Raw genomic sequence first — 13,161 nt, 5'->3', positions numbered from 1 at the left:
ATCTTGATCTCCTTAGGCCAAAGGCATTTCAAAAAAGGAATCAGGGGGCTTCCCTGGTGGCGCAGTGGTTGAGAATCTGCCTGCCAATGCAGGGGACACGGGTTCGAGCCCCGGTCTGGGAAGATCCCACATGCCGCGGAGCAACTGGGCCCATGAGCCACAACTACTGAGCCTGCGCATCTGGAGCCTGTGCTCCGCAGCAGGAGAGGCCGCAACAGTGAGAGGCCCGCGCACCGTGACGAAGGGTGGCCCCCGCTCGCCGCAACCAGAGAAAGCCCTCGCACAGAAACGAAGACCCAACGCAGCTAAATAAGTAAATAAAACGAATTTATAAAAAAAAAGAAAAAAGGAATCAGCAATATCCTAGATGACATTTCAGGTGCCACCAGTTTTGGTACACAACACCTGGGATAGCCAGGGCTATAACAACTGAATTCAGTGGCAATAATCCACCTGAAGTGTCCAGCCTCCATTAGCCTTTTCAATGGCCACACTGAACTGTTACAAAGAATTACATCTCTCAATACCTCTGTTGTCTTAAAGTCCTTAATCATGGCTTTGAAGATGTTTATTTCTAGATAGTACTTCTATATCGCTTTTGTTGCATAACATGGATGGAACTGGAAGCCTGGTTAGTGCCTCCATCCCACTGTTATCCTTCTACAAGCAATTCCCCTCCATTGGGAGAACCCTCTTATGCTTTATAAGCATTATGAGCAATGAGAGCAACAACGGTGCCTCACAGGGGCGAGACAGCCCCATCCAGTTAGTGACAGTGTTATTAAATGACAGTCACTTCCCTTCCACATTTCACTCCTATTGTCAAATCCAGCCAATTGAATGAGGGGCACTCACCCCACAAAAGAACCTGAGAAGACAGACAAAAGAGCCATCAAAGTTTGTAGCCCCAGCCCTTCCATTCTATCCCATTGTACCCTCAATGGAGTATTAGGTCTTCAGTTCCTTCTAGGGTCAGAGAGTTCCTTCTACGGTCGGTTCCTTCTTGGTCTCACCCTTAGCCTACCTTTTCCTTATAGGCTGTTAAAGCAGGACACAGGAATGCAGGGTCAGGCAGCTCCCTGATCAGTTCTCGCCAGTAGCTGGAGGTCAAGTACCACGGAGGAATCTGGCTTTAAAGAGGCACTTTCTGTTTCAGTTAGGTGGACAGCTGCCTCCTGGAACCCACTTCCCCCAGTTGCCATATGGGCCAAATTTCTCCAAAGCTCACCCCCTCCATCTCTCCTTGGGAAGCTCCTGTTAATCCATCAGCATATTGCCTTATTGCTGGGTTCCTTTGAAGGGGGGTTGGTTTTAGTCCCATTCTTGGGTTTTGATTCAGATTACAGAGCCAGTGCTTCGTTTGGAGGGTGGGAAGGTCAGTCGTTGTCCTGGGCAGAGATCACAGCCTCCAGAATGGGGACTCCAATACCAGCAACAAAACCAGTGGAGTTCTCCACACCGAGGGGCCGAGTTTGAGAACTCATCAGCCATTCTGTAGGAATGGGGCTCGTTATTCGAGGTGCCTTTTTTGTCCGTTGTGCAGCTAGTCAGGGAAACCTGTAGGTCTCGTGCTTTGAAGAGCTTACTCCATGGCATTTCCACGGATTTATCAGCCTGGAGGAGGTCTCCCTGTGTTGGCCATGATGTAGTCACTGAAACAGAAACCCAAAGCCTTTCTGTGGAGCATGATTCTGTTCCAACTAAATCATTTGCGTAATGGCTCAAGGCACTGGCCACGTGTGTGACAGCCTAGTTACTGCCAGTCACCCTCTTACAATAGAACCTTTCCTTTTCTCTTGTCAGACACACCGGCTGAGTTTCTAAGAGTTTCCTGCTAAGAAATATCTCCTTTAACTTCTCTCAAAAACTCAATAATTTCTTTCTTAGTTCCTCTTTCACCATTGATACCTTTTCATTTACAGCTAAAAGAAACCCACTGGAACTTTTTATTCCGCCTGGCAATCCCCTTACCCAAAATGCGTTGTAAGCATGACTCTGCCACTTACCAGCTGTGGGATATGGGGCAAAGATATTTCATCTCTTGTAGTTTGAACTTCCTCACCTCGGTAATAAGGATATTGACGCCATCCTTGCAAAGATGTTGAGAGAGGTATAGTGAATGTATGCATTAAGCTCTAACCACAAGTTCATTAGGTGTATTTTCTATTTTCTATATATATTTTTTGGTCACACGGCTTGCAGGATCTTGGTTCCCCGACCAGGGATCAAACCTGGGCCCCCCTGCAATGGAAGTGCAGAGTCCTAACCACTGGACCGCCAGGGAAGTCCCCTATTTTCCATACTTTTGCAGGTGAAGAATGCGGCCTGCTAGATCAGTAAACAAAGGATGTTGCGGCCATCAAGCCATCAGCCATTGTAGCTCCCCTGACTGTGCACCCTGAAGGGATTCAGGATGGGTAGAAAGAGGATATTGGCCCTAGACGGTTAAGGTGCATATCAAAGGAATGATTTCAGTGAGCCCAGACTCTTGCATCTTCCCATACAGAGAAAAGCGCTAACTCATTAACTTGAGATGCCTGGGTTTCTTTAATAAACAGTCATCTTTTGATGTTTCGATTGCCTAGTTTTTTTCTGCCAAAACTCCTGCATATCCTGGCTCCTCCCTGACCTCTTTGGAGGAGTCCCTCAGAGCCATCTGAGAGGATGTCTTCCAGGAAGTCTGCTGAATAAAACGTAATTTTCAACTTTTAGGTCGTACATTTTTTTTCAGTCGACACTATCAACTTTCTGCCAAGTTTTCAGCCACAGGTAACTTGGGTCACCTCTTCTCCAACCTCCAATGACAATTTTCTCTCTGTCCTTCCAGGTGTCACTAACAATCCCCTTGAGTCTCTTCCAGATTCTACCCGTCCCAAAGCCAAATCCATAGGTCATAAGTTTTTGTGATAGACTGTAATCAGGAGGGGAATGAGACTGAAATTATTTAGAGGTTTCCCTTGGACATTGGGATGGATTGGACTTTCTCTCCGTGTAGTGTCATGTGGTCTCTCCAGGGTGGCCAGATTTTTTATATGGCAACTTAGGGCTCCCCAGAATGAAGCTTCCAGACCTTAATGCTTAGATCCACATAGGCAAGTGTCACTTGAGCTGCCTTCTGTTGGTGAAGCAGTCACAGGACAGGACAGATTCCAGGGGAAGATAAACTCTAACTCCCAATCAGGGGCATAACAAAGGAACTGTGGCCATTTTTTTTCATCCCAAATAGGCTTATTGAAGAGGTACTTTCGGAAGTATCTCCTCCCAGGTATATAACTTGGCATCTTGACTTGACTGGCAAAAGTTTTGGCCGTGGTGATCTGGGAGAATCATCTGACCTCTTTGCTGAGCTCCGGGCTCTTGCCAGAGCAATGCATTTCATTAAGAACAGATTTTGCTACTGCTATTTTATGCAGACACATTTTCACTGACTCATTTCCTGGGATAACAATCTTAGCTATCAAGAAAAAGAGCCCTTTAATCTGTTCTTGGCATCGGGGGTGGGGAGGTCGGTTTAAAACAGATTCAAAACAGAAGATAAAACAACACATCTCTTGTTGCTGATAAAAAGCAAAGTGTCAAAAGAAACAAAGCTGAAACCAAGCACACTTCCAGCTTGTTGCTGAAAGGAACTAAAGGAGACGGACAGCACTGAATTTTTGTAGGAGATATTTCTGACATGTATTTCACTCACCTGGATACATCACCTTATCACATTCATGCAGTACCATGTTCCAGAAACATCTTCTAAATCAGTGAACTCTGCCAGTAGCATTTATATCTTTATGGAACAATCAAGTTGATCTGTGGTTCTTGCCATCTAAATGTTTCCCAAGAAGCAAAAGAAAATGTTTGATTATACCTCATTAAACAAAATGACATAAAATTAGATGCTTGGGAAGATTATCAAACTTGGGCAAAAATCATGGATTCATTCATTCATTCAAAAATTTGCATTGACGAGACGCTGCCACAGGACAAATGCTACTTACAGTTTCAAAAGAAGGCATCATAAAAAGCAGTATGGGCGAAGTGCCTTTAAAGAGAGGTCACTCATAAGAGGGGGTGACACTGTTAAAATTGTGAAACCACCCACTCTCTCTGATGCAGCAACTCAGCTTACCTGCCCTTCTCTGCTCCATGCCGGCCACACAAAACTCACACCATTGGTAGTAGAAACTACCTATACAGTTGATTGGAGAATGCCAAATTTTCAGGCTGAGTTTCCTATAACTGTGCTCTTCCTAATAGAGTGCCTGGATGTCACCACTGGATTCACCTTGGAGGTAAGCCACTAAAGGACCACTGGACACATGGCAGCAGGCTTTGGTATTAGGCCACAATCAAGACTGTCCATCCAAATAGCTAGCTGAGAGACAGCACAGGTAAAATTCGATACAGGAGTCTAGAGAATGATGTCATGCCACAGAAGAAAAACCTGTGTAAAAAGCATTACTACTTTTATTTGACAAAGTAGCAAGGCTATGAGAATGGAGAAAGCAATCTCCATTCTCTAAAAATTCCGTTACCTCTTATTGAACACCTATATCTGCCTGTCATCAGATGAGCTTTCACATAAATTCACTCTGCCCCTCACAATAATCTTGCAAAATGGCATCAATATTCCCACGTTTATGGTGAAGGAACTCAGGCTAAAGGAGGTTAAATATGTTGTCCACGTCAGGTAAAGGTTGAGTCATGATTTTACCCAGTTCTGCCTGACATCAGAACCCTTCTGGTTCTAGTATACAAGCTACCCCAAGCAGAGAGAAGGATTCCAGCTGGGTGACCACAGAGGAACACCATCTAAAGCAGACCCAGGGGTACATGAAAGGCTTCAGGGAGACACTGATGCTGTGATTCAATCTGGGAAGGTCAGCAGATTTATTCATTTGTTTGTTTTCTAATTTTTATTTTATCTTGGAGTAGAGTTGATTAACAATGTTGTGTTAGTTTCAGGTGTACATCAAAGTGATTCAGTTATACATATACATGTATCTATTCTTTTTCAAATTCTTTTCCCATTTAGGTTGTTACAGAATATTGAGTATAGTGCCCTGTGCTATACAGTAGGTCCTTGTTGGTTATCTATTTTAATGCTCTTTTTTCTTTACTAAATTGATTTTGGCTGCGTTGGGTCTTCGTTGCTGCATGCCGGCTTTCTCTAGCTGCAGCGAGCGGGGGCTACCCTTCATTGCGGTGTGCCGGCTTCTCATTGCGGTGGCTTCTCTTGTTGCAGAGCACGGGCTCTAGGTGCGTGGGCTTTAGTAGTTGTAGCATGCAGGCTCAGTAGTTGTGGCTCACGGGCTCTAGAGCGTAGGCTCAGTAGTTGTGGTGCACAGGCTTAGTTGCTCCACGGCATGTGGGATCTTCCCGGACCAGGGCTGGAACCCGTGTCCCCTGCATTGGCAGGCGGATTCTTAACCACTGCACCACCAGGGAAGCCTGTTGTAAATATAGCGGTGTGTACATGTCAATCCCAAAATCCCAATCCCTCACCCCACCCTTCCCCTTTCATCTGCATTTAAATTATGTTCTTAATTACAAGTATAAGCTCTCGGTAGATAGTTCAAACCAAAGAAGGTTATAAGACAAAAAGCAAAGCCTCTCCTCTTTCCTCCTCCACACCCAGAAAGGCTAGCACCATGCTTCAGAAGTAGCCATTGTTATGAATGTCCTATGTATACTTCAAAGAACTTCAGCTATAAAATCCTTTTAAAATTGCTTAAATTATGTATTAAAATTATATGTGAATCTTTTATTTCAGTTAAAACTCATGGTACAAATCATATGTGCCGTGAGTTTTTTTAATTTAAGAAAATTCATCACCATCTTCCCACATCGGCATTAATGGCTACCCAGTGTTTCATTGTTAGGAATTTACTCTTTACACCATTTACTCTTTAGACCAGCAGACTTGTTTCTATGGTTTAATTTGCTATTACAAACAGCACTGCAAGGAGTATCCCCACATCCCCACACCCTTTTTTAGGCACTTATGCACAAAAGGAGAAATTCCTAGAGGAGGAATTCCAACTTGTGTTGAAAAAAATGACGACGATGGCTGAAGTGGGGAGGGTGGGCTAGGAGTGGGGAGAGCTCCGAAGCTGAGGGTCCAGTTAGGGGGCACAGGGCCAGCAGGTCGCAGGGCCTGGAGAGCAGGAGTAAATCACACACATGGGCGTGACCTAAAGACGATTGTGGAGAAAGGCCCGAAACAAACTTTTTCCACCTCCCTCCCCGTCACCCATCCATCCACACACTGCACATGCCACCCGCGCATGCACACGGCGTGTCTTGTCTAGGTCAACCGTGCCTGTGACTTTCAAGACTTTCAGGTCTCATATCATGCAAGCAAAAATCCCTGTAAGACTTTGAGGCCCAGTAGAAGTTTCCGGGAAGCCAGACAAAAGCACAAGTTAGGACAGCGGCTCGTAGAACAGCTGATCCCGATGACCCGGATTTACACTAATGGAGTAGATTCATTTCTAAAATTACCACTGTAAGATCACCGTGACTCTTCTTATACCAATTACCTTTACAGGAGTTTGGGGAATGATAAAGAATGGAAGGGGGCCAGATGATAGAAAAAAATAAACTCATTTTTTGTAATCCTCCAAAGTGAATATGCATCCTCCAGTATAATCAAACTTTTCCTGTCTGTTGACAATTGAGAAAATCTAAGTCAAAATATTATAGTTTAAAGAAAAACCTCAACCAGGGCAATGGAAAATGTAATCAAACCTCAATAGCTCCCTCTTCTGTCGTTTTATGTAATTAAAAAAATTTTTTGTTTTATTTTGTAATTGCTCAGTTACGAACCACATTAAGCTGGGCAGTACAGAAGCCGGTTGATAAGATCCTTACTCCTTTATCTGAAATTGGAAGCGTCACTCCTGTATCACAAATACGGATTCTCTTATGGTGGAACATTTTTCTATATGGTAGAGGTATTAGGGTAACTTAAAGACGTAGCTACATTTCTGAAGTGAAAAGTGATATATATGTTTCGATAATAAGGAAACATCAATCTCTAAAGATCAGACTCATTTTTTAAAACAAAACTTTTAACAATTCACTTGTCTAGACAGCGTTGGCCCTGTGAAAGCTGAAAAGCCCACCCATGGCTTTGGAAAGGGTGTGGAAGATCTACAGTTTGAATGCGGAGAAGGAGACAAACACCAGGCCAATTAGGGAAAAAACAGGTTCTTCTACTCGAGGAGCCAGCACTGCAGGAGAGCGGAGAGCAGGGAGCCAGTGCTGACACACCCCGGAGGCTTCAGCAGGCCCCGCAGCGCGCATTCTCACTGAAGGCTCCAAACAAGTCTGAGCGAGGATTTTTCTCACTTTACAAACAAGAAAACAGAGGCGTTTAATTGGTTGGTCAACAGCTATGGAGAGGGTTTGGGCACAGACTTAGAAGCATTTGGCTTTGAAGTGGGAGCTAGAAAATCTGGGCTTGGAAGTCCTCCTGTCATTAACTGGGACCCTGGGAAAGTCATAGCATCCCAGCCTGTTTCTTCCTCTATAAACTGAAAGATGTGAGTCAATGGCCTCCCCGGTGCTTCCCAGCACTCTTAACCATCGCAGGGCCAGTCACACTCTATTCCCCCACTTTATCTGACCCAGACAAAATCCAGTGTAAATGACAATCAAAGGCAATTTTGGAAAAAAAGAAAGAAAGGAGGGAGGGAGGGAGGGAGGGAAGCTGGCGGATTTCAAAAGAGCAGCCAAATAGAATACTTGAGATGGAATGGAGATATGGTCAGGCAGTCAACAGGTCCTTGGTAAGGAAAATGAAAGTCACATGGCTTTTTCTCAAACAATAATTAGCAGCAGCAACTTTTCCCTGCTCTTTGCATCACCAGTTCATAGACTGACTTCTGGATCTCAAGCAACGAAGGCCGCCATCGCAGATCGATAGCAAAGGCTCCATCCATCCCAATCCAGGAGCAGATGGGAGGCGTCAATGACTCATTCAGCCGGTAGCTATGGAGCAGCTTCCGTGCCAGACAAAGTCCCTTCCCTCCGAATCTTACAGTTTACAAAGCCATACGTGAGGGGCTTCCCTGGTGGCGCAGTGGTTAAGAATCCGCCTGTCAATGCAGGGGACACGGGTTCAAGCCCTGGTCCGGGAAGATCCCACATGCCGCGAAGCAACTAAGTCCGTGTGCCACAACTACTGAGCCTGCGCTCTAGAGCCCGTGAGCCACAACTACTGAGCCCACGTGCCACAACTACTGAAGCCCGTGCACCTAGAGCCCGTGCTCCGCAACAAGAGAAGCCACTGCAATGAGAAGCCCGTGCACCGCAACGAAGAGTAGCTCCCGCTCGCCGCAACTAGAGAAAACCCACGCGCAGCAACGAAGACCCAACACAGCCAAAAATAAATAAATAAACTATTGCCTTTAAAAAATTTTTTTTTAATTTCAAAAAGAAAAAAGCGATACACGAACACTTCTGGATGAGTGCTAGGAAGAAGGTAGAGGGTAAGAGAATGGAGTGGCAGAGTAACTGATTCAGCTGTGGTGACCAGGGACGTCCTCTCTGAGGAAGTAAACCTAGCGGAGCCCCGTAGAAGAGAGCAAATATCTGATCCGGGCGGAGGACGGAAGAACTTGGAAGTGGGAATGAAACTGAAGTTTGTGGGAAGAAAGCAAGCCAGTGTGGCTGGAGGACAGGGCCAGGGCAGAAAGAAGGAGCTGGGATCTGAGGCCGGAGGGCAGTCCGGGCTGGTTAAGGACATGAGCAGGACGGCCGACCTGGACGGGAGAAACACAGCTGAGCAAAGTGGGGCAGGGGGAACCCCTGCTCGCTTGCTGGTGTCCCTGCGTTTGTTACCACCGCCTCTGCTTGCGGCTTGGTAAGTTAGAGCGGCGGTACGGAAAGAAGAGCAGAGGAAAAAGGAAGCCAGAGGATGCTGAGCCGGCTCAGGTCAGGCAAGGAGGACCAAGGATAAAAGCAAACATTCCCCTGCAGATATCCCCACACAAACCCCTTACAAATACAAATCAAAACTAATTTGAGCGTTAAACCACTCATGTTCTTATTTCTGTAGGCAGTAAAGCAGCGGATAGGGTAAGGAAATGATATGAAGTTACAGGAAAAAAGTTCAGTGTTAACTAAAAGCTATGAATCAATAGATCCCTTGTAATGAAGATGTTAACCGAGATGCGTGTTGGACTTTCTGTTAGTAGATCATGAAGGAAAAAGATTGGTGTGTGTCTGTAGGAAGGTGGGGGGCTGTGTACCCATGAATGGTGGAGAGTTTCCCAACGGGACCCAAAAGATCTTAGGACAGCCATTCACACAGGGGACCGCGAACACCACGCAGCACACCAACAGTGTCCCCAGAGCCGTGGTTCCCAGAGGGCGTCTGCAGTGACAAGTTTATACTCAGATTCATACCAGGACTTTTCACTCATTCTCTCCTGAGTGTACAGTCCAGTTCTCCAGAGGATTACATACACAAGAAAGATGAAAATCCAGCTGCTATTAAGTCAAACAATAAGCGCTTCAAACTTTTTCAGTTTTAGTTTCCAGTATGGTAAATATCGATAAAACCCACATGAACAAAAGCTCTTTGGTTACTCAATCATTTCAGGGTAACAGGGTCCTGAGACTAAAAAGTTTGGGAACTGCTGCCCAAGCTGTTAATAAATTTGAGATTATTAATATTATATATTATAAACATGATGGAAATGTTACAAGCATGATATTGATTGGTGATAATTTTATTATTAATAAATTAGGGGAGTTACATTAAGACTAGATACCAGGACAATAGATCCAAGCATCAAAACCATCCAGGAACCACTGTGAGGCAGTAATCTGTCTAGCATTGGGCCTGTGCAACACTCCTGAATGATGTAAAAATAGATCTACAATGATGAAACACTGGAGGCTTTCCTTTAAAACAGTGAAAGTTGCGCTTTCATTGTGGATGGATGTTTCCTCACCAAACTAAACACAGGAACTGAAGGGGAAGAAGAGGCTGTGTCTATATGTGAAAGAAACTCAGCATTAATGTCTTTTTTCATATCTGAACCTTTGTCAGAAAGCTGTTTAAAATGCCTTCTGTGAAATCTCTTTTTAATCTGGTTGAAAATAAGTACAGATGCAAATACCTAGTTTATTTCTACACGCACACACACTCACATACACACGTATGCTACTGATATTCATTTCTTTGGCTTTTCATTTGGTTTTAACACATGACCTTTCAACTATTGCCTGGAAAGCTGAAGAAATTTGAAAAAAAAAATTTTTAAAAAAAAGAACAAAAACAAAGAAACATGCCAAGGCTACATAACTCTAAGACAGGTACTGAATATCTAAGTTCCTCTTTCTCAGGCCTTTTTTTCCCCTTATTAAAGGAGTAATGGCAGGGGTCGTGGGGAGGACCATCAATTTACATAAGCTCTGTGCCTTTCCAAAAGAGGAATGGTTTCACTCAAGACTTGACATGGTTTCAGTTGGCTTTAAATTTAGATACAAGAAATTATTAGTGGGAACATTTCATACAGAAAACATTGCTCATGGTTTAGATACTTGAAATAAATATGGAAGTGCTGGCACATTGTAGTTTCCAAGTGGTATGAATGCTTCTTTCTCTTTATTACGTTTATTTGCAAAGATATCCTAGCAGCTTATTACACATGGACACATGCAGTCATGTTAAGCTGCTTAATGCAGAAGGAAAAAAGTTTTGGGACTTTAAAAAGAATAATTTAGGTTAAAACTTTAAAATAAAGTGTTAAATAATGAAAGATGTCAGTCAACGAGTAGATTCATAAGTGATACAAACTTTGCACATTTTAATTTAAAACACAAATACTTCAGGAATTCCCTGGAGGTCCAGTGGTCAGGACTCTGCGCTTTCACTGCCGACGGCCCGGGGTTCGATCCTGGTTGGGGAATTAGTATCCCACAAGGATTTGATTTAGGTCCAAGACTTCTCTGAATAAGAATCATGTCTTTCTTCTGTGAACCATACCTCACCTCTAAGGCACCATCTAACATTTCCCACTGGAGTAAGAAATGAAAATACACTTGCAAACTGCACACAAACTTCTACATTTTAATGATTTTCCTGCCAAGTTTTTACTGTTTTCTGATCTATACCTAATTAGACAACTCACTTTTGTCAGGTATTTCCAAAGAAGTCAATTTAGTTTTCATAGCAACAACTATCAATCACATTTTATCAGTTTACATATTTAAATCTCATAATAAAAGAAATAAGTACAACTGGAATAAACAAGCTTAGAAGGAACCACAGATGACACTGGTAAGCATACATACATGGGCAAACTAGAAAACAGCTCTGAGATGCAAGTACTAACTGTGCTGTAAGCACTGGGTGCTTTACAGAGGAAACAGAGTCAGTGACTGCCGCAAAAGCCAAGCAGAACAAGCTTAACATACTGGAGCTTTAATATCAGCACGCAAACATATGTTGAAGCTTTATTTGTAAACTTTTTACCTCGAAATATAATCTTGAATATATACTAGTTGGAACTACTATCTGTCAAATACTTTTTCCTTCTAAAGTTGTACGATATCACGAATAGTTGGAACTACTGTCAAATACCTCTTCCTTGTAAAGTTGAAATACGGAGGTAACACATCCATACAGTGTTTCCATTTTGAATTGTTACTAAATATTCACAGTGTGCTCTTATAATTTACTAATACACTTAAGTGGCATTAATATCGAGGCATTTGTAACAAGCAAAGCAAAAAATTTCTTGATCTGATTTTCATCTTTGGCTTTTCTTCTAGTTTTCATAGATTTTCTTGTTATTCTTCCTAGTTGCTTTCCTTTTGGTCTAATTTTCCTTTGGTTTTGCCATCTGCTCAGCTCTAGCAGGATAAACTATGTCGTTTGATTTTTTTTTTTTTAATAAGTGTATTTATTTTATTTTTGGCGGCATTGGGTCTTCGTTGCTGCGAGCGGGCTTTCTCTAGTTGCGGCGAGCTGGGGCTACTCTTGATCACGGTGTCCAGGCTTCTCATTGCGGTGGCTTCTCTTGTTGCAGAGCACAGGCTCTAGGCACCCAGGCTTCAGTAGTTGTGGCTCACGGGCTCTAGAGTGCAGGCTCTGTAGTTGTGGCGCACGGGCTTAGTTGCTCCGTGGCATGTGGGACCTTCCCAGACCAGGGCTCGAACCCATGTCCCCTGCATTGGCAGGCGGATTCTTAACCACTGTGCCACCAGGGAAGCCCCTCATTTGATTTTACGTACTTTGAAAAAGCATGGCTGACAGTCACTGAAAACCCCGGAAATCAGAAGTTGCAAAAAACGAAGATAAATGATAATTTAACAAAGCTTTATTCAGGTAGTCCCTTTTCTCAGGATCTCAATCATGTAACAATATGAACTGAAAGTAATCAACTTTCTACAACCTCTAAACTGCATCTAAGCAGTAAAGATTACCGTAAGAAATATTCAACGGTAAACAATAAATTCTAAATTTTCCATAAGAAACAGAAGAGGAGAGCAACAGTTAACAATCGGAAGGCTTGCCACAGGCTCAGGGTTCGTGCTCACCACTTCCTATTACTTCATTTAATCCTTACAGGCTCCATTCTCATTCATCTTTTTTAACTGATGAAGAAATCTAGGCTTGGAGCCTAGTGGACCCAGATTCCATTACAGGCTTATCAGCCTCCAAAGTCCATGCTCCCGGCCAGAATATTATGCAGCAGCCTCCGAAGTATTTCAAAAGCATTCCATCAAAAAACAGAGGCAGAGCTACTTAAATCACCTTTTAAAGGAATGCATCATTCTAACCATAAAACACTGTTTAACTCCTACCTTTGGTTTTTCAATCCAGTCAAATTTGAATGACTATCTCTTCTTACCTATACTCGTAAGATCAGGATATTTGGCCATCATCTAAGTTTTCTCTACTGATATAACTTCAATCCCTTTACTAAAATCTCCACACACAATTAGAATCCATTCAGGGAGAGGGTATGAGTCTCTATTAGAATTCCTCCAAAATCCATCTATTCCATTGAGAAATGAGGAAAGACAGTGGGAGGGGAGGGAAGTTCTAAAGAGATAAAAGCAAAAAGGACACACAAGCCTGCCAGGATGAGACTATGTTCTAGTAAAACAGATTCCTGTATCCCTCTTTACAAATACAAGGATAAGGGA

The 13,161-nt window shown here is 43.3% G+C and overlaps 1 protein-coding gene across 8 annotated transcripts in view; it reads right to left on the bottom strand.

The window, feature by feature from the left end:
• YTHDF3 (YTH N6-methyladenosine RNA binding protein F3) overlaps window positions 1-13,161 on the bottom strand; it is a 94,626-nt gene that overhangs the window by 45,102 nt on the left and 36,363 nt on the right. For 5 of the 8 annotated variants that reach the window (XM_060127260.1, XM_060127261.1, XM_060127263.1 and 2 more), the window contains one exon: window positions 4,885-5,442. In XM_060127260.1, the coding sequence (XP_059983243.1) occupies window positions 5,320-5,442 (123 nt within the window). In that variant the 3' untranslated portion in view covers window positions 4,885-5,319. Of the gene's footprint in view, window positions 1-394; window positions 1,653-2,006; window positions 2,090-3,691; window positions 3,818-4,884; window positions 5,443-13,161 lie in introns of those variants that run through there. The other 3 variants (XR_009536283.1, XR_009536281.1, XR_009536282.1) reach the window with 2 other exon arrangements.

The sequence above is a fragment of the Lagenorhynchus albirostris genome, chromosome 17 (genome assembly GCF_949774975.1).
Source record: "Lagenorhynchus albirostris chromosome 17, mLagAlb1.1, whole genome shotgun sequence".
Classification (NCBI taxonomy): domain Eukaryota; kingdom Metazoa; phylum Chordata; class Mammalia; order Artiodactyla; family Delphinidae; genus Lagenorhynchus; species Lagenorhynchus albirostris.
This window is presented reverse-complemented; position numbering and strand designations above follow the sequence as displayed.